The 21,577-nt window shown below is 35.3% G+C and overlaps 1 protein-coding gene across 1 annotated transcript; it reads left to right on the top strand.

The window, feature by feature from the left end:
* Positions 1 to 1,962: 1,962 nt before the first annotated feature.
* Positions 1,963 to 15,267, top strand: LOC127795123 (transcription factor MYBS3). Its single transcript, XM_052326581.1, has 3 exons — positions 1,963 to 2,518; positions 13,909 to 14,117; positions 14,484 to 15,267. Exons 1-3 carry the CDS (start codon positions 2,176 to 2,178, stop codon positions 15,015 to 15,017), a joined length of 1,086 nt encoding a protein of 361 aa, XP_052182541.1. The 5' UTR covers positions 1,963 to 2,175; the 3' UTR covers positions 15,018 to 15,267.
* Positions 15,268 to 21,577: the final 6,310 nt, after the last annotated feature.

Below are 21,577 nucleotides of genomic sequence, written 5' to 3' on the forward strand. Positions count from 1 at the left end.
CCAAAATGCCCTCTCTTTACTGCCTGCTGCCTCGTACTGGGGAAAATATAATTTTTAATATAAAAAATAATTATTTAATTTAAATATAAATTTGGCAAAAAATCTAATTTGATGGAAATGTATTTTTAATATTTTAAAATGATCTTAAAATATTTTTAAAATTATAAAAATAATTTAAATTTTTTTAATATTTCTTGACTTTTCAATTGTTTACGTGCATCATAATTTTGAAACCACGTCATGTATTTTTTAATTTTTTAACTTAAAATCATGTGACAACTTCCACCAATATGGTTAAAGGGCATGTCACTTGTAATGTTAATTTTTTTTTTTTTTTTGTTGGATTAGCACACTATTACAAGCGCTTCCGCTATTCGGTCTCATAATTTTAGTAAGAGAGGTAAATCAGAAAATTCAGTAGATAGATTTCGACCCCTATCACAATCACAAACGTGAGGACGGTAAGTATTTTTTATTTTTCAGGATCATTCTTTGCCTGTTGAATTATTTTCTGGTCAGATTCGAACAAGGAACTTGGGATCCAAAGAGCAACACCCCAACATATTTTTCCTTTACCAGTTGATCAACACCAACAATGAAATGTTAAAAGTTTTAAGATAAGGGGAGACTGCTATAGAAGTATCAGCTTGCCTAGTTGAAAAAAAATTAGATAAGTTATAAATAGATTTTACGTGATTTAAAAGAATGTTTCAATTCCTATAGTTTAATTTTTTACACACGCCCATTTTGTCACAATAAACATTAATTTAAAGTTAATTAAATTAATAAAAAAATTAATTGAAGTTAAGTTAATTAAATTAAAATTATTTAATAACAAAATTGAAAAATAAAATAAACATTTACAACAACATGCCCCTCAAATGGATTGGTGGTCAATAAAGGTTCCAGATGTATAGTTCCAATGACTAAAATCTTTACCAATCAAGGAGGATCAATCTCATCTGGATTCAAAATTTAAAACTCATTTACTATTAATTAAAATTTCAAATATAGAAACTCTGAGAGAGAAAAAGATGGGATAGAGGAAAAGAAAAAGAATCGATAAATCCATTTCACTAAATTTGCTATAGAATTAATACTTCTAAGAATAAGAGTTAGGAAATATTGTTGATTGACTAAGACAAGCAAGAAATTTGCTCTCATGATTTCCTTCTTTTAAACACAAAAAAAAAAAAAAAAAAAAATACTAAGAGTTATGATTATGAATGAACGAATAATTATACGCTTAATCACTTTCCTATATTTTGTCTTTATCAAAAAAATAATACTAGGAGTTATGATTGACGACGATGACGCCTCCTCATTAAAGGAGACTAAGAAATATGTATTATTATCTTCTCTACCTAACATTTTCTCTAACGAGAATGTGACATATGACTCATAGTATTAAATATTATTAATATTTAATTTAAATAATTATTATCTATCATGAATAAAGAAAAAATAATTATTAATTATCACAAGAAGGTGATGATTTAGTGGTAGATCCACTCTAAACATATAAATAAGATTTATTTAATATATATTTATCCACGTGGTACATATAGAAGATATATATTTTATTATGATTTTCAAATAAAAGCTCTCATTTTGTTGAAAGAGATCATGTAACATGTATAGTAGTTTTATACACAATATATAGGGATAGTAATTACCGTAGATTTGCATAATATGTAATCATTTATAATTCCAAAAGTGTTAAATTCTTTCTATGATTTTGATATTTTTTGTACATAAAACATTACCTTATCGTAAAAACGTGTGGAGCATTTTACACAGAAGCCGTGGAAATATCAAAAGGGGGAAGCAGCCAGGCAGCGGGAGAGGAGATTATCCACACACGCACACCACACGCATACGGCCACACCACCGCGTTAGGATAATTCTGTAATTAACACCCAAATCCAGACCCTAATTCCCTGAAATAAATCTTCTTCCTTGAAATGCTCGTAACACACCCAACATGCAACCCCCCTATTCGCTCTGTCAAAACGTCTCCTCCACAAACTGTCTTCCAATCCCAAACCATCGCCTCTCTCTCCGTTTGTGTATATATATATATATATATATCTACATAAAGTATTTGTGTGTATTGGATGAGTTAGCGAGTTGACTGGGAGGTCGAGTAAGCGTGGTGGTGGTGGAGAACCGACCATGACTCGGCGGTGCTCTCATTGCAGCCACAACGGTCACAACTCCCGGACGTGCCCGTCGAGAGGCGGAGGAGGAGGAGGAGGAGGAGGAGGAGGAGGAGGAGGCGGCTGCGTCAAGCTCTTCGGCGTGCGGCTCACCGATGGCTCGATCATCAAGAAGAGCGCCAGTATGGGAAATCTCTCGGCTCACTACCATTCGTCGTCCTCTGCCGCGGCTTCGCCCAATCCTGGCTCGCCTTCTTCGGACCTTCTCCGCGAGCCGGTTCACGTGCCCGATGGATACCTCTCTGACGATCCTGCTCAGGCCGCGTGTTCCTCCAGTCGCCGTTCCGAACGCAAGAAAGGTACTTTGAATCGAATCAAATCGTATCAATTCTACTTTTTCCCCGTGAGTTTGATTACGCATTAGTTAATTCTAATATGTTACTCGGATAAGTTTGAGTCTTGAATATTAATTCTAATATTATTTGTTCGTCTGTTCGTTAATTCGTCCTTCGCGTAAAATGGAATAAATGAATGTGGTGTGCCTGTGTTATCCCTGGATGGATAACTTGCAATTGTCACCGTTCATTTAGGTTTGACTTGGTCTCCCGACCCCCCGCTAATTTAATCTTGGTCATTTTTTTTGTCTTGTTTCTGAAGAAAGATTAACTGTTTGTCATTTCTTACGTGCTGTTAATTTTTTCCCCAATATATAAAACGAAGAATTACATAGTTGAACAATGTGAATACTCACTTTCAACTTTGGTTTTAGGTGGTACACATCGCCCTTCTTACTAGTTCCATTGCCTTTGTTTTCGTCTTATGAATATTTCAGTTTACGTTATTCTTCTACGAGCATAACAACAACATGAACAAGGGATAACATTTGTTAACATTAGACTAAAAACTTTTCGTCAAACCATGACTGGACCTCTGATTATGGTTCTTGAGATTATGCTTATATTTTGATGCTCAAAAAAGGGAGTTGTTATTTTAAGAATGATAATGCTAGAGTTTGGAATTCTGATCTGAACGGTGTGTCTGGATATACAGTTCTAGTGTAGGAGCAATTGATGGATCCTCCTGAGAGTGGAAAAATGAAAATTGAAGTCCAGGTGTTCAGGTCTTAACCTTCCTTGGTTTTTCTATATTTTGAGCGTTTTTATGGGGAGATGCTCAAAGAAAATGTTTATCACTTTGTTTTGATATTTTGAATAATATTGTCTCAGTTACTTTGGAGTTCAACATATGCTCAATATTTTAATTTGTCTAAGTCTTTTATGCTCCCATTCAACGAGGACTGGGTGCTCCAAAAGACTCATTTGAAATAGAAGATTTCAAAAATACATTTCAAATATATATATATTTTTTTGTTTTACAGTTAAGCTATTTTCATAGTTATCTCCTTGAATGAGAGAGAAAGGGTTTAAACAACAACATGACAACATATCAAACCTTAATCACACTGTATGACGCCAACTACATGAATTCTTGATCACTAGTCATTTCAATCTATGGCTTTATCTTTTGCTAGATCCTTATAACTTCCATCATACCCAAGTATTTTTGGTTTTCCTATACCTCTTTGCTAAATACTTATGTCATTTCATCCACTCTCTTCATAGGTGCCTCTATTGGTTTTCTTCTCACATGATCAAACTATCTTAATCTTGTTTTATGCATCTTATTTTCAATAGGAGTCACTCCAATCTTATTACGAATAACCTTGTTACTATTTTTATCTTTTCATTTTTTGGTATGGTTGTACATCCATCTTAACATCCTCCTCTCCATTACATTCATATTTTGCATATGTTAGTGTTTTGTTGCCCAATATTCTGTGCCATACTAGAAAGTTGGTCTTCTAACTGTCTTATAAAATTTTCTTTTAGATTTGATGGAATTTTGCTATCATATAAAAGTCTGGATTCTTTTTTCCATTTTAACCATTAATTCTATGGGTAATATTTTCATTAATCTCCCTATTTTTTTGGGTGATTGTTCCAATATATTTGAAATTGATTTTAGTATGACTTGATCTTCAAATTTTACCATAATGTCATCCAAATGTTTTTCTTACTGAACTTAGATTTCATGTATTCAGTTTTCATCCTTAGATTCTAAAGTATTTCTCTACTTCTTGCTCTTATTATTCATGCATTCTTTCATCTCATCCACCAATCCTGTAAATAGCATACAACAATATGCACTTTTTCCTGGATATGCTTATTGAGTTCATACATTAGTAGGGAAAAAAGATAAGGACTTAAGCTTAATGTAGATTCTTGATGTAATCAAATTGTAATTGGAAAAGCTTCAGTATATCCTCCATGTGTTCTGATAGGTATTTTTTCTCTATGACACATGTCTTTAATAACTTGTATACAAGCAATTCAGATCCCTTTATTCTCTAAAACCTCCATAAGACTTATCAAGAACTTTGTCACAAGCATTATCTAAATCTATAAATTATTAACTCCTTTTGTTTATCACAGTACCTTCTCATTCAGTGCTTCAGTGAGTATATAGTTTTTATTGTTGACCTATTAGGCATGAAACCAAATTGGTTTTCAGACACCTTACTTTCTCATCTTAATCTTTGTTCAATCACTCTGCCCAAAGTTTAAATGTGGCTCATTAACTTGGGTCCTCTATATTTTTCACAACTCGAAACATCTCCTTTATTCTTGTGGATAGGCACTAAAGTGCCTGTGCCCTTCCTCCAATTGTTTGACATCCTTTTTTATTTAAGCATCACATGTCATGTATCGCGAGATAAGGAAAGGGTGCTAGTGTAATTATGCTATACTAAGGGTAGTAAGTAGTATATTAGAAAGTATGCTTTAAGGAGTCGTAAATTGTTTGTTGCTGCATTAGGGAGCTGGTATATTCCCAGCAATGGTAATCTGTTACTGCGCATGGGACGAATTGGATCAGCTATATATATGAGCTGATCATTTCTCCATCATCATTACTGAATATTCTCGGAAGTTTCTATTCTCTCTCTCTTGTCTTTTCTCTCTCATTCTCTCTATTGCTCTCTCTCTCTCTCTCTCTCCATATCCTTCTCAGTTATCATTCTCGATTGACCAATTGATCGAGTAAACCAGTCAGACCGTTGAGAGTTGATATCACATTAAATAATTTTGTTAACCAAAAAATGCCCTCTTTTGACATGCATGTCCTTGCTTCTTTTTTGATATTATTTGGTCCAACTGTTTTACCATTCTTTATATTTTTCAATGCTTGTTTTATAGAGCATGTAATTCTTATCTACTTTAGAGTTATTGAAGGGTTGTTTAGTTGTGGAAAACAGTCCCAGTTTTCTAGAAAATTACTCCACGGAAAATGGAAAATTTGAGAACTTGGTCAAATACAAAAATTTTCTAAATGGAAAATGTGGTTATCCAAAAATTTACCACAAATCATCTCATCTCCTTCTCTACACAAGTTACAAAAAATAAATTAAAACATTGCTCCTTTTCTTGAACATATGTTCTAAATTTCTAGATTGAAAATTAGTTTATGTATTTCTAACATTTGCATGTGTTTTTAAAATTTTCCAGGGAAAATGAAAACTATAGATTTTATAGAAAGTTGGAGAGAAAACTGGAAATCATTTTCCACATCAGTCCCTAAGATGTGTCAAATAACTTCTAGAAAAATTCTCATTCCATTCCATCCCTTGGAAATCAATTTCATATACAAGTCCATCTTATGTGTTAATATATAATAGGTCATTTTCACTATTGCCTCCAGATATGAACAGAGTTTTGATAGTGGAATACTTGTGTTACATGTCCTCATATTACATCTCATTCACATAAAATGTTATAGAAAAAACCGTCATTCCATGCACTGCAATTGCTTTCTGCTAGGCCACAAAGACATGAGAAGGTACCTTTTCAAGTTCTTTGTTCTCTTTTTTCTTTTTTGATAATTAAAATATTTATAAATAAACCTACATGAATAAAATTACATATCTACAAGCTTAAAGAAATCATCCCAAAATTGCCCAGAAAGAACAAAATTAAGTAGGAAATTACCTTTGAACCACAAACTAGCTTGAATTAATCTTGTTAACCAATAGGTTGAAAGATGGCTCCATCATTCTATGGTTCTCCGTCACCATAATGAGCCTGTGGCGGGAAAGAAGAGTGAACTAATTATTGCTACTATCAATTAGTAAAGCAACTTGGACTGCTAGAAAGCACACGATCCCCCACAATTGTTGGCATAACTCGTCAAGTTTTGCCAATAGGACAAGACCCAAGCATATATTGGTATTGGGTGATGCAATTATAAGAAGAGTTGATCAATTGCCGTGTAACTTGTGTTGTAGATATAGCACAAATCCATTATAAGATGTCATATCCATTGCTTATCTTGTCTTAAAAATTATTCACAGCAAGAGTGGAACAAATAGAGGTAGTCTACACAAAAGAGCTAATCAATTGACCCATGGGAGCCTCTGACCTCTACATAGCCTCCTAGATAAACCACATCAACTGTCTTCTCTTGCATGAAGTAATGACAATGGACCAAGTTTGGATTGAGTACCAGTTCCCCTGTCCCCCTCCTTGCATCCTGTTCTTGTCTCCATCCCTATAGGGTAATTTACTTAATTCCCCATCCTTGTTGGGTAACGAGTACCCATCAGACACTCATTACCTAATTAATTTATATAAAAAATTTAAAACTGTCATCATTATCAATTGCATCTTATCCTAAGCAAGTTAGAGTCTATCGAATGGCATTCATAATGTTATTGACTTCTAAAAGTTACATTTGACAATACAAATTCATGCAAAAGAACAAGGTGACAAAATTTTATGCTAGATGTCTTTCCTGACACAATCCTCTGGGGGGAATGATGAGATAAAGTTCCAACACCATCTTCGAATAGAAAAGTTTCATGAAATGGCGGTGAATAAAGAGAATTGATATAGTTGTGTTCTATCACATGGTTGATATTGTGAAACCATACTATACGACATGAAAACATGACACTATATAACAAATTAAAATAATTTTAAAAACAATTTGTCCCTGAAAATTGTTCTATATTCTAAATTGTGTTTTTTCTCAGTATACTAGTTCCCCACTTTTCAAATTATTATTAGAATTTTAGTAAACAAAATAACACATTGACAAATAAAGTAATTTGAAGAGTCAAAAATGACAAAAAATAAAAAATAAATCATAATAGACAAAGTATCATATGACCAAATTTGACAATAACAAAGAGTAGATATAAACAACAACAACAACAACAACATATCCAGCCTTTATCCCACTATGTGGGGTCGGCTACATGAATTCTAGACTTCTATGTGAGTTACGTCCCAACAGATAGTTTGTCTAGAATTCATATTTGGATTTGACTAGGTTTTACGCTAGCTGTCGGCTACCTAACACAACCCTCCTCCTTTATCCGGGCTTGGAACCGGCAGTGGATAACATCCCCTGGTGAAGTAATGATGAAATGAAGTTTCAAAACCATTTTCATATGAAAAAGTTTCATGAGATGGTGGTGAATGAAGATAATTAATATAGTTGTGTTCCATCACTTAGTTGACATGTTGAAACCAACAAGTACAATATGAAAATACAACAGAACAAAGAGTAGATCTAAAGATTAAAAAATATTTATATTTTTAGACAAATTCTACATGTAGATAGAAAAAACAAAATTATATCTACATAGGACAATATAAAAATCATTTAAAATTACGTGTAGCTTGGAGATGGGTTGGAGGTCCTCGTACCCATCCCTCAGCGGGTTATTTTTTTTTTCTGGTCCATACCTTGTTTGAATTTTTTTTTCCTTCTCTTCCTGTATACTTGATAATGTTGCAAAAAGCTCTCTTGGAGCCTATTTCCTCGTCAAAAAACTTGCATGAATGCCAGGGTGTTAACAATCACATCTTGGATGGAGGAGAACAATCTTCCATTTCTGCCTCCTTATTCCTAGCAAATTGGAAGAGGTTTGAGACTATATCGCATGAAGGCATTGGTCACTTCAACTATCAAACCAAAACCTGACTTCCAGTATATTGTACCATTCCAGTTGAAACAGTACAAAATTAAGTATATATAGTACTGGCTTGCATACCGGTGTATATCAACTATACTGGTCAATGTTGGAATTGTTTGGCTTGTACCTGATATTTCTGGTTTTTTAATGTTTTAGTTTTTAATTTAGATTTATAACATTTCAAGTGGAATAAAGGGTTTAGTATGTTATTGTTCTTGTAGATCTATAAAATGTCAATTAAAGTTTATCCATTTTTAAGCCCGTAAGGTGCTATATTATTTCTTCTTTCTATACATGTGTGTATTTTATTTTTTGACATAAATTTAACCTTTAAATTTGAATTTTAGTTGGGGGAGAGACACAATTTTTTTTACCATTCTTAAAAGGGATCAAAATTTATGAAAAAAATTCTATTCATTGAAAACTCTAGATGTTTTAGTAGGATTTGCTTGACTGTCCTGCAGTTACACTTCGAATTATACAACTTCCACCCAAATATTATAACTCATTTTTATACCTTGAGGATTTCTAACAGTAGGTGGACTTATTCGAGAAGATGCAAACAATGTGTATGCCAATTCCTTTTAGGTATAGATGATTGCATGGCTTGCTTGGTGATATAAAGCAAATGCATGATGGTGAGAGTCTTTGGTGGCAGCAATGTTATGACCCTGGTTAGTGTTCACAGAAGTGTTGCTACACAATATGTATCATGTGATTTGGTTTGATACTAATCCCCACCAATACAAACCTGAGTCAATCGAGTTTTTCTTTGAACCGTATGTATTGTAGGATATGAGATATTCTAGGTGAATCACAGTATTCACGAAATCAAAAAAATGACCAGATCAGTGGAATTCTGCAGTTGGGTCATGACAAACCCAGTCGGATCTGCGCAATCTGAGTGTGAAATGACTCAGTTTTCTTAAGAGACACGACATCTAAATGCAATCGCCAACAAGAAGGGCTAAGGAAAAGCCATTTTGATTGAAGACATTGGAGATGATGGTGGTGATAGTGAAAAGGAAGAGGAAGAAGAGATGGCCGGGTTAGATGACAATGATGATAGTAGTGGTGAATTGGTGATAGTGGCATTAATCTTCAAGGGGAGGATAATTAGTTATAAAGTCAGTAATCTTTCTCATCATTTAAGACTTGATGACGTGATTTATGAGTATAACTTATGTAAGACTTATGGTTAATTTTGGTATCCTTGGCAGCTTATTTTAGTGCCACATACCATATCAATATTGTTAAACTTGGATTAAAATTACTGTTTTGGGTATTTTCTTCATGTGATAGGTATAAACATCTTCTAGATTATATTTTTAAGCTATTTACCAAATTGTTACTGTATCTTACAATACGATACCATTCATGATTTGGAAATTAGGCCTTTTGGATCATGATATGCATCTCAATTTGATAACTATGGTTGACAGAATAGTTATGTTGGGTGTCAGAATGTAACAAACTCTATAAAATTCTCTATTAGGTTGAAAATGTTAATTAGGTTTTATTAATATCTTTCTTGCAAACCAAAAAGGGGATACTATAATGATATTTAGAATTTATTAATCTTTTCAGTTAAGAAAACAATCATGAAAAGCAAAATTTTCTGTAAGATGGCCACTGCCTATCAAATGTGTACCTCGAGTGAGGAAAGGTGAGTGCAGATGGACTCAACAAGCATGGGCCAGGGAGAGAGGGGGGGGGGGGGGGGGGGGGGGTTGGGGGTGGTGGGCAGCTTCAATTTGCACTTTTGTTTCGGCTTGCGCATGCCCTACCCAATCAAGATGGGCCCATTTGAACATAGTCTACCCTGATATGAACTAATTCTACAATGCTTTCCCATCTACAGCTACTAAGAGTTGATAACTGACTAATTTAAGGTAATCAAGTCTTACAAGTCACAACATTTACCTCTTGTTTGGAAGGGGGATGGGAGGGAAGAGAGACTCTTTTTGTTGTTTGGGAGAGAGTTTCATCATGGAATGGAGGAGGAAGGGAGGGTACATGATACCTCCCTTCCCTTTACTTACCCCTAATTTCCATACACCCCGATAGGGCGTAATGAGGAGGAAGGAAAAACATTTATATATATTCTTATTGTTTTTGCTATGTTACCTTTATATATTTGTAAAAATCTGATGTTATACCTAATTTAAGAAGTCCTATAATTATTTTTACGTTAATTTAATGGTGATCAGGAGAATGAATGTTAATTAACAGGTTTGCAAGTTGACAATTGCAATGTATTTTATATATTTCATTCACATGTATTAGTTATTTAATTTATGTATATTTTAATGATTTGACATCTATAATCCTCATGTATGTTTGTTTTGAAAGTGAGAGGGATATCAGTGTGACTTTTTTTAGTGTGCTGCCCCTTTCCATTCTCCATCCATACAAAGTAGAGATATATTTTGTCATTTACATTTGATTATTATAGAACAATGGAAGAGTAACAAACTTTACATTATTTCTCTTACCCTTCTGTTTGGTTTCATTATGTACCATCCATGCGCTACCCCATCCCTCCCCCAATCCCAAACAAAGGCTTAGAGGATGCTAGTTGTCAGAAATTACTTTGCCATGTGAACAGAAGAACATTCCTTTTTTTTTTGATAGTAGTGCAGAGAACTACTGAGATGTTCTCCCCCCACAATGTGTGTCTAGGCTTTGACTCCCTTACACTTTTTGTTTTGTGCAAGTTTTTCTTGTATTAAGATGCTGTTTTTAGATCAAAGTGAGGGTGCATCTTGCTTAGATCAGGAGGCACCCTGCAACAATAAGAGGTCTTCTATTGGCAGCGAGCCTTTTCACAGTTTACAGGTGGTAACCTTCTCTTGTTAGGGTATGATTGGGTAAGCCACAGAGTGTGATTATGCGAACTGTGTTTCTAACATCTTTACTTCTTTAAAATTTTTTATATCTGACTGTTCTTAGAGTACTTTGCTTAGGTACAACAACAAGAAGAATGTAGCAAGTTTTAGTCCCACTAGGAGAGGTTGGCTTTATCTCAAATGGTCATTTTTTGCTGCACTCAGGCAGGACAATGCTTAACCAAAGAGGGTTTTCTCTAGAATTCATATTGTTTGATCCAACAAGTATTATGCTGGCTGTTTGGCTACCTAATGCAAACCCTTTTCTGTATTGGGCTTAGGACCGGCTGTAAATAGAAATCCACAGGTGGAGTTATAAGTGCTTTACTTGGGTAGTCTGAAAAAAAAGAAGGAATACTTATGTGCTTTTACATTATTATTACGAAAGCTCTTTTGATATCTCTCGTGTATATAATTGGTCTTCAGGTGTAGATGGTTTTTTGAATGTTGATAAGCTGGAACTCAATTGTGGTTTATTTCTTGTTTTAAAGTGCAGTGACATGGAAGACTAGTTGATCTATTTATGGAATTCAACCTTCTTTATCGCGTTGCTTTGGGATCTCTTCATTATTTTAGTGAACTCATAAATAAATGCAGAAGAAGTTACATCAAATACAAATTTCGCAACAAACTGGTATCAGAGCCGTTGGATCAAACCATTAGCTGTTGGCAGATCTCAGCCATTGGATTTCCAACTTCTGCACCATATTTTAGCTAGTCCTAGTAGTCGCCACCGTTGTTGCCGTTAGCTGCTGTCACCGCCTGTGTCACCCTCGATTTTCTCTTCGCCTTCTGCCACCACTGGGGACGGCTCCAGCATCCTCAGCCATCGCGGCTGTTCGCTGTGTTTGTCTCTGGTCGTCATCCATCGCCGTCGACTCGTTCCTTTTGCCTTTGCCGTTGATCATTTAGCTTCTCTGACCGACCGTTCGTCTCCTCGCCTGATCGCCATCATCGGTCTCCGCCACCATCGTTGGCCTTCTGACATCCTTCGTCGTTGTCTCGTTGTCGACGTTAGTGCCTTCACTGCCGTTGGTTTGCCTTCTATTTCTCCAGGAGTTCGATCATCTTCTCCGAACGATTGCCTTTGCTCCGCCATCATCGACCGACATCCTTCCCCTCCCACTGTCGTCGCTTCCGGCCGCCTTGCTCGCCACCATTGACGTCGTCAGATGCCTCACCTTGCTGTCGATGAATGGCCTACTCTGATGTCGATCCTGCCTCTGTCCACCATTGTTGGCTATTTCAGCCAACCTAAATCCTAGCCCAGATCCAATTTAGATCTGGTCCGACCCTACCCCATTGGCCCACACAGATCCGACAGATCCAGATTTGTATTTTTGCCCAGATTTGGTATGTTGATATGTTTTTAATTGGGTTTCTTAGTTATCAATTATTTGATATTATTCGGGGTTATTTGATGGTTGTTTTGAAGTACGATATTCCTCTACTGAACCAGAATATTAGATTTTCGCTATAGCAAGTTAAGATGCGTGCAATTTTGGCATAGATAGATTTAGATGAAGGTGGAGTTATTAAGGTGGATTTATATTGGTGCACGTGGAGTCATTAAGGTTAGTAAAGATATGTTGAGCCTGATTTGTTACTTATGCGTTGAGTGTAGCTGAAGATATACATTATAGTAAGCATTGTGTGGATTTCGTTGGTATTTCCTGTGGTGTGGATTTGGTTGGTATTCGTTAATGGGATTAATTCTCCGTTATTTTGTTGGAAGAAAGAACTATGAATAATTTAATATTTGAATTTTGTGTCAAGGTAGAGCTTATTATAATTGTGATCCGGAATTCAAATTCACTTACGATTGGGATTCCTAATTTGATTGGGATCAAAATTTTGAATTTGACTATGATTTGGAATGTCAAATTTGATTTTAATTAGAATTTATCTCATCTAGATAAATATTTGCTTGTCTCATCTTTTGATCAGAATATAATTTCTTGTGTACATCTACAGATGAGTTTTAAGTCTATAAATAGGTGTCCAATACCTTAGAATTATAGTAGTTATATCACTTTTATTGTATCAATATCATCATAGTGATATTTTGTTCTTTCTGCTACTGATTTTTCTCGATTTGGGTTTTCCACGTTAAATTCTGTGTTCATGTGTGTGGTTGATGGCTTGTTCGTGGTTTATTTTAGATCCAAAATCATAACAACACTCGATGTTTCTTATGACTGTTGTAAAAAATTTTCACTTCTCTCAAAAAATTGCCTTTGCAAATTCCACATGTGGATTTCTATGAAATTTGCAACCCATCCAAGATTAAGGACGTATTTCTATCAGCATTACAGGAAAGCTAGTTGCTTCCATATGACTGAAGTATGTAATTGCATTGTTTATCACATTTAGCTTCTGGGTTCTGCTGTTGAAACAAAAAATTTCATCATATGTTACTCTAGTTTGTCAGATCCGTGTGAAGGCTTACCATCTGCAGTGGAAGATGTAGTTATGAGGTATATCTTTTCATGGGTTGCATCAAAGATTTGTTTTTTTTTTTTTTTTTATTTCCTTTATTTAGAGAGGTATCTAAGCTACATTTCTTGTTCACTCATCTTTGATCACTAGGATTGGGAGATTTTCATCGACTGTTGTGATATAGTTGGTTGATTTAGCAAATTTTTCCTTTTAGAAGGACAATAGCAATAAAGTGCTTAATTTCCTGTTACAATTACTGTTGATATTACTCATTATTTCCTTCTTTAAATGGGTTTATGAAGATAACATTGAGTAGTTCAGGAATTCTTTTTTCTTTTTTTGAATCATCTTAAATCTCTAATTTTATTTGCTGGATTTGGAATTTCAGGAGTTCCATGGACAGAAGAGGAACATCGCCTGTTCTTGCTTGGTCTCCAGAAGTTAGGGAAAGGAGATTGGCGTGGGATATCTCGTAATTTTGTCACATCAAGAACTCCCACCCAGGTAGCAAGCCATGCTCAGAAACATTTTATCAGGCAGAACAATGCTACACGAAGAAAAAGGAGATCCAGTCTGTTCGACATGGTTCCTGAAATGGTTTGTCTTGCTTCTTTATGATAAATATTGCATGGGCGGTACCTGTATGCATTATTTGCATGGAGGCACATTCACAGGCCACGGGCCCAAGCGGCCCGTAATCCCAATTTTGCATGCCCCCCCCCCCCCCCCCCCCCCCAACTCTCAAGTTTATCAGGTCAAAATTCACATCATAGACAGAGCGCCACCTTATGAGGGATTAAAGTAGTTACTGACTAGAACCAGTCGGTTAGGACTACACTGCTTCCACAATCAAAATTTGTGATTTTTATCAATTTCCATTTTCTGTGAGATTGATCTACAGCCAAAAAGTCAATTCTTCTGGAATTCATTTGGTTTTTGTCGTTGTAATTTGTTGGTTGTCAGGGCACTGATCTTCCAACAATGCCAGAAGAACATTTCATGCTCCCTCCCTCCGGAGCTGAGGAAACTGATAAACCAAAGTCGGTACCTTCACTAGAGCTCTCTCTCAACCCAGAATTCGAACCCATGGAGTCCTCTTCTAATGAAAAGGCGGAAGAAACCAAAGAAGCTGCAACACCATCGGGTGAAATCTCTACAGTAATCCCTGCATTCTTCCCGGCTTATCTACCCGTCTCCTTTTCACTGTGGCCGCCAAATGCAGTAGCCCTTCCTGAAGGAGGGACCGCAGCAGAAGCATCTCATCATCAGGTCCTTAGGCCGATTCCCATGCTCCCGAAACAGCCAGTAAATGTGGACGAGCTGGTCGTCATGTCCCAGCTCAGCCTCGGAGAGACTGAAACTGGAAATGCAGAGCCATCTCCTCTTTCGCTGAAGCTGTTGGGAGGGGCATCAAGGCCATCGGCGTTTCACGCGAGCACCTCAGTGAATGGATCGGATGTAAGCAAAGGCAAGGGAAATGCAATTCAAGCAGTCTGATTAAAGGTGAAGCAGGTTGTTTTTTAATTAGATTTCTAATTATTTTTGGTCTATTTTTATTGTAAAATCACCTGCTGTTTCTTGTCGAGTCTTTGTTTTACTGATGTCTTCAGTAGCAGGTAGTTAATTTTATGGTTCTTAGAATGACTCGTAGGTTAATATTGTTGGAAATATTTATTCTTTGCTACAGATAAGAATCCCCCAAATAATTATATCAATCCGAGGACAGCAGGGACTTTTTTCCTTTTAATTTGGGCAAATGATCTAACGCGTTTGTTACTGAACTCAACGGGGCATGGGAAATGACAATTTGATCTTTTTGATTTGTCCTATTCAGCATGCAAAGCTTTTGTCATTCTTTCTAAATATCAGGAATCTAATTGACAGTCCTACGGCTAGAAGTTAAAAGTTAAGTGGTTAGTCTATAATAACATAAGATTTGCATTAATAGATTATGTGTTCGATTTTTTATCTTACGCAGTGAAATAAAACTTTCATTTATAATATACTTTCTCTATCGAAATTAATGACACAAATGACGGGAAATTGCGTAAGGACGATAATCTTAAGAATCTAATTGACAGAAAAATTGTAATTAAAATTAGATTTTTGTCTCTGAAAATAATTTTATTATTCCTTTATATGATATATTTATATTTCTGACCCCCACTATGATAGTTTCAATATTGCAACTACTTCATTAATGGGTTTTTGAATCTAACGCCGATGGAATGATCTTCTTAATCAACTTTAAGCACAGAGGACACTAGTTGAGCACATATGACACTAGCAAAGGGGAAAACTATCCCCTTGCAGGACGGAGTGCCTCATGTCCTGAGGATGCCATTAGCATATATCTAAAGAAAGGTTACATCTTTTGTAGTAAATTAAGGAACTCATCTGTTTTTCAATAAGGTATTGCATTTTTTGCAGGGTCCGTACGAAATAAATTACTTCATATAAAATAATGCTATTCTTTTAAATCCGTAGAGGAACAAAAAGCAGATTATAGTAACTCTCAAAACATTTGCATATAAAAAAATCCGCAACATCATCAAGTCCCTATTCAAATGTGAGATTTGTTCCCTCCTAGCATATATTAGCACCATAAATGTGGAGGATCATTATCCCCCCCCCCCCCACCCCCCCCCCCCCCCCCAAAAAAAAAAGTATTGTTTTATGGTACATATAAAGTATGGTACACAAAAAGTAGAATTTTTTAACTATATATGATGGTTTACATCACCAGCATTAACTTGGTGGCTCCAAAATCTATATTGCTCAAGGATCATGTCTTAGATATATAATTTGGAGAGGAATCTTAGGTGAGGGAGCAAAAGCTAGGTACAGTGGAAGATGCTAGCTTCAATAATACCTAGCAAGGTAGGAAGGGAAGGGGATTCTAATTGCCAAGATGAGCAGAATAGATGCTGCTTGGAGAATCTCTGTGAAAAGTTCATTCCCAAAAGCAAACCCATGAAAGCTGTTTTTCTGTATGATTGCATCAATGCTATTATCTCCTTTTTCACAGTTCTTCCCCTTAAAAGAAAAAAAGAAGAAGCCATAACAAAGTCCTTCACGCAAGTTATTTTTAGATCCATGAAAAGGGTCTTAAAATTTCCAAGTAATAATCAATCATTTGGCTGGACATAGATTCATGATCTAAATATTTGTTTTGTCATGATGGGTTTATTAACTTAACAGTGCTTAATTAATATTACAAGTGCACACGGCTAGTTTCAAAGAAAAATCCTAATTTTACTTGTGCCATTCATTTAAGATCATAAATTGTACGCACATTGCATTGACGTCCCTAGGGAGCATTAGAGATTTGATAGTATTACATTCTAATTCCTTCGCGACACCTCCCAGAGAAAAGCTCAAATAATTGGTTAGCATGAGCTTATGATCAATTTATGCACACTTTGAATAAGAATTCATTTTCTGAAAATGGAGAATATCCTGAATAAAATAATAGAAAAAATTATCACTATGGCAACTTACCTGCAAGCAAAAATGTTCTTCTTGTCATTCTGGACTATAGTGACCAAATCATTTTGCTTCTAGCAAAGTTGAACATATGGCATCTAATCACTTATGATGCTTGGTTTATCTTCTTGGATCAGAATTAGGGTTCCTATTTTCTATCAAACTCGAGGTCTAATTTGCTTGCTAGGCAGTAAAGAAAACAGGCATCTACTAAAGAAGGTTGACATTCTCAGCATGATGGAGTGAATTTGGAGGAGTTTGTAATGATGGTTGTCAGTCCAGGTGACCTGAACCATGCATCCGTGAATTTTTATGCTGATGCATGTGCATGGACAAGCTACAGAAACCCTAGATATTCTTCCTTTATATCTATCTTAATTGGTGGCAGTGAAGACTCAAATAGACAGAAAACTAATCTTCGAAGTTATGATGATTGAATGACTTGTTGAAACAAATAATTCACAACTTCAGAATTGAATTTCAAAAGTTGATTCGATTATAGGATAAGAACAACCATTCTGTTGCATCGAAAATAGAACCATTTTGTTGCATTTGATGGTAGCAAAAGGGAAACGGGAAGTATACCCAGAAGGAGAGCCAAATGGTGGGCAGTCACCTCCTCATCTACATCAAGAGAGGGAAATTAATTATATCTCCTTTTTTCCTTCTTAATCCCTGACTCTCCCACTAGCCAAACAAAACATATGCGTCTGGCAATGTATTCAGGGTCAGTAGTTATTTAGAGAGTAAAATTTTTATTTGCATGGAAACCCTTCTTTTTGAGAAACGAGTCTCTTTGTTAAGTGAGATTAAGACTACATACAATTCAACTTTCCCATCACCTGCTCTCGTGCACTAATTCACCTTAATTTTGTGATAACTCTTCTGTAAATCACGTCTCTCACCTGCAAGCAAACTACTTCCAGCGTGGGATTCTTATCAACATAGGAGACAGTGATTGGAAGAGAGAATCAAAATCAGTGCCATAAAAAGAAAAACACAAAATGATCATATTCTGAACCCACTCCACCCAACCCCTCTTAGCTTATCAGATGTGACCACACAAGTATCCAGAGAAACATGTGTCTCTGAGAGAGAGAGTGAGGGGGGGGCGCTGCTGTAAAATTAAAATCTCCTCTCTCCTGGCAGAGAGGAATAAAGCCAAGAATCTCTTCTCAGACACTTCTTTTTCTTCCCCCTTCTCTTCTCAACATTTGCGGGCAAGGGATAGAGAGAAAAGCCATGACAAGGACCACTGCCTGCATGCAGCAAAGCTGAAGCTCTTGTGTCAATCATTAATGGGGTTTTTCCATTTCCTTATTTGGTTATATACTTCTTGATACTCTCCCACTGGCTTCTTCTGCAAAATATTCCTCCCCCACCACTCTCATTTACTTATTTCCCAAGCCCAAGCATGTTTGGCAAAAAATGGCCAAACATTCTACTTATACTGATATTACTCAAGTCATGCCAAATATTACTTTTGAAAAATGTGTCACATAAGTTTCAGCCAAAAAAAAGTGTCACATAAGAATCACTTTTGATTGAAACTAATCTTGTTTAAGAAAATGCAAAATAAGTTCTTCCTTCTCCTTTTTATGTAAAAATATGTCGGCCAACTATCATTCAAGTAATAGTATAATAAAAATCACTTTACATATTAAGATTTGAAGTTTTGAGTTCAAATATAATTTAATTTTTTTAAAAAAACTAATAATGTTATAACAACTTCTACCCTTCGTGTACCAGTTAGCAGTGTGCCAATACCCCCAACCACTTGAATTTTTGGATTTTTTTCATAAAAAAACAATATATGGGCAACAAGAGGATGTAGATATGTTTTAGCCCTTCGTTATATGAAGGGGCTGATATGAAGTAACGATATTCATGCTTGCATCACAATCAAATTGAACCCATTTGTACCATACTGGTTCCAAAATATAATACATCAACAGGATTCCAGTGCTTGTCATTTCAGGTGGGCCCTTTGCATCAGACCTTGTCTCAAATTGACGGCTAAGAATGTGTCCGTGACACGAATTCTCACAGCCAGTGACAGTAGCCATATGCACTCTGATTAACCACCCTAAAATATAAATATAATCAAGCCAAAGTCTGTGATAGTACCATTCTGAATTTGTGCTTAAAACATATTAAAATGATCAGGGCACCAATGAATCTCTGTTACGTTTATGTAAATTATTCTTTCATGTTAAAAACAAAAAAAGGTTGAAGTGACGCAAATAACATATTAAGATATTTTAATAAAAAATGCTACTTCGAATATCCACAGTGATGCTTGATATGATACTCTTGTAATAATATATTATATATTTACATTAATCAGATACACAATATGATACATCAATATTGAAATGTCATTCTTTAAGTGTTTAAATATTTTTTTCTTAATTCTAATCTAGTGATTTTAATTACAAAATTTTTATGTGATCAATTATGTTTTTATTTTATTCAAATTTCATGACAAGAAGATGGAATAAATTTTATGTCCCAACAAACAATGTGATCCCTCCCAATAAATTTTATGTTAGCTATATAATACAAGGCCCTTCTTTATTTGAACTTGTGATTAATTGTTACGAGGAGTAACATATAATTCAATACTAAAAAGTGTTAAAAGGGAATTATATTTTTAATTGTATTTTTATTCAAAATTTGATAATATAACCTTTATGTCTAAATTGATAGCTTGTTAGCTAGGGAGTAATTTTTTTTAAGAAAAAACTTGAACTCTTTTATTAATATTTTGTATTAGATTATTCGGGTGTAAGTAAAGGTGTAATGTAATATTTTACGGTTTTTTGTAATTAGAAAATTTAGAAGAAAATTCCTTAAAGGGATATGGAAAAATCTTAAATTTTAGCACTTTTGCTTTATATGTAAATACATATTTTATGATTTTTATAGAAAAAATATTTCCTTTATTAGACTTTAATAAAATAATATTGAATATTTTGCATTTGTGCTTTATGTATAAATAATATATTATTTTGGGTTAGGGAGTGGGCTGTCCCTTCTTGCATACATGCCTTTTTGTGATTTGAGTGTTCTTAATTATCCCCTTCCTGGAATCATAAATGACAGTGATCGCAATGATAATATTTTTATTTGCATCTTTTTCGTTTTGGAGAAATTTTCCATGCTGCTTTCGGCTCTTTCTGGATAAATTCTGCTTTGATTGGTTAAGATATATTTATTTAATTATTTTTCATATTGTATATCTTTCAAAATGCCAAGGCGAGAAGCTAAAATGGCATATGCTAAACAGCCATCTTTCCTTCTAATGATTTAATGGATTTAGATACTCTCATATTAAATTATTACACTTTATCCTGCAAAGTCATCCAATGGAAAGTGAAGTTAACTAGCAAGAAATACAGTAAACTAATATGATATGGTAGTGGTAGTAGTATTTTAATCTATGTCTTCTTTCTTTTATAATGAAAATTAAAATAAAAAATTTCAAAATAGAATTGTAATATTTTAGATTTTTGTGAATTAATCCCAATTTCTAACTTCACTGAATTGTGCTTAGAGTAACTAACAACAGGTTTTGTGAGGAAGTAAGAATAATTGATTAATCAAGAGATCTTTCTCTAGGGTTCCTTGGAAGTGGAGAGAGCTAATATGGGCTTTGATTTATGTTTCAAGTTGGGAGTGGGGAGCTAACGTAGGCTTTGGTGTCTTTATGTTTCATTTTGTGATTTAGTTCACAAGGGCCTTGTGGAGAGTCAAGTCTGCTGTGGGGGGGGGGGGGGGGGGCGCTCTCTCATTTGTTGGCTTGTGTGTAGGTTTAGTTGTTTGATTTTGTCCCTCAAAGTTAAGTTAATGAATTCATTTACCCTTGTGAGTTTTTATAATATATGTAAGGAGCAAAAATACTAACAGGCTTAATGGTTCCATTCATCTATTAATACAATTAGTATACAGAAATGGTAGACCATCAAAATTTTGAACTGTCACCGTATAGAAAGTACAACGGGCTTATTGACTGAGTTACCAAAAGAGGGCAAAAAGATAATTTTGCCCTCATGCCCTACTCTCTCCCTTCCCCTCCCATGGATTGCCCTGCCTCTGCTTTCTCGTCTCCCCTATCATGGCCTGCCGTCTCGTCGCTGCCCTCGCCTCGCCTCCGCCGCCTCTCTGCCATTGCTATCTTGCCTCGCCTCGCCAACAACTGCTGATTGACTGTCGGCGAGGTGAGGCGAGGTGGCGATGGCAAAGAGGAGACAGATAAAAGGTGAGGCGACGACAGCGAGGCACGGTGGCAAGGCGAGAGCAGCGACGAGGCGGTAGCCATGGCAAGGGAGATAAGAGAGCAGGAGCGGGACAATGGCCTGTTTTGTAAATTTGCAAAGTGGGCGGGGGCAAAATCATCTTTTTGCCCTCTTTCTCGGTAGGTCTGTCGGTCGGGCCCTTGTAGAATGACTCATTAATTAAACTTCAAGTAAGAAAATAATTTAAATAAAAATAATTTCCAGATGAATATATTGACGACCTTTTAAAAAAATTGATTAACATAAATATGATATTTGTATTTTTTTGCAGCA

This window comes from Diospyros lotus, chromosome 2, assembly GCF_014633365.1.
Source record: "Diospyros lotus cultivar Yz01 chromosome 2, ASM1463336v1, whole genome shotgun sequence".
Lineage (NCBI taxonomy): Eukaryota > Viridiplantae > Streptophyta > Magnoliopsida > Ericales > Ebenaceae > Diospyros > Diospyros lotus.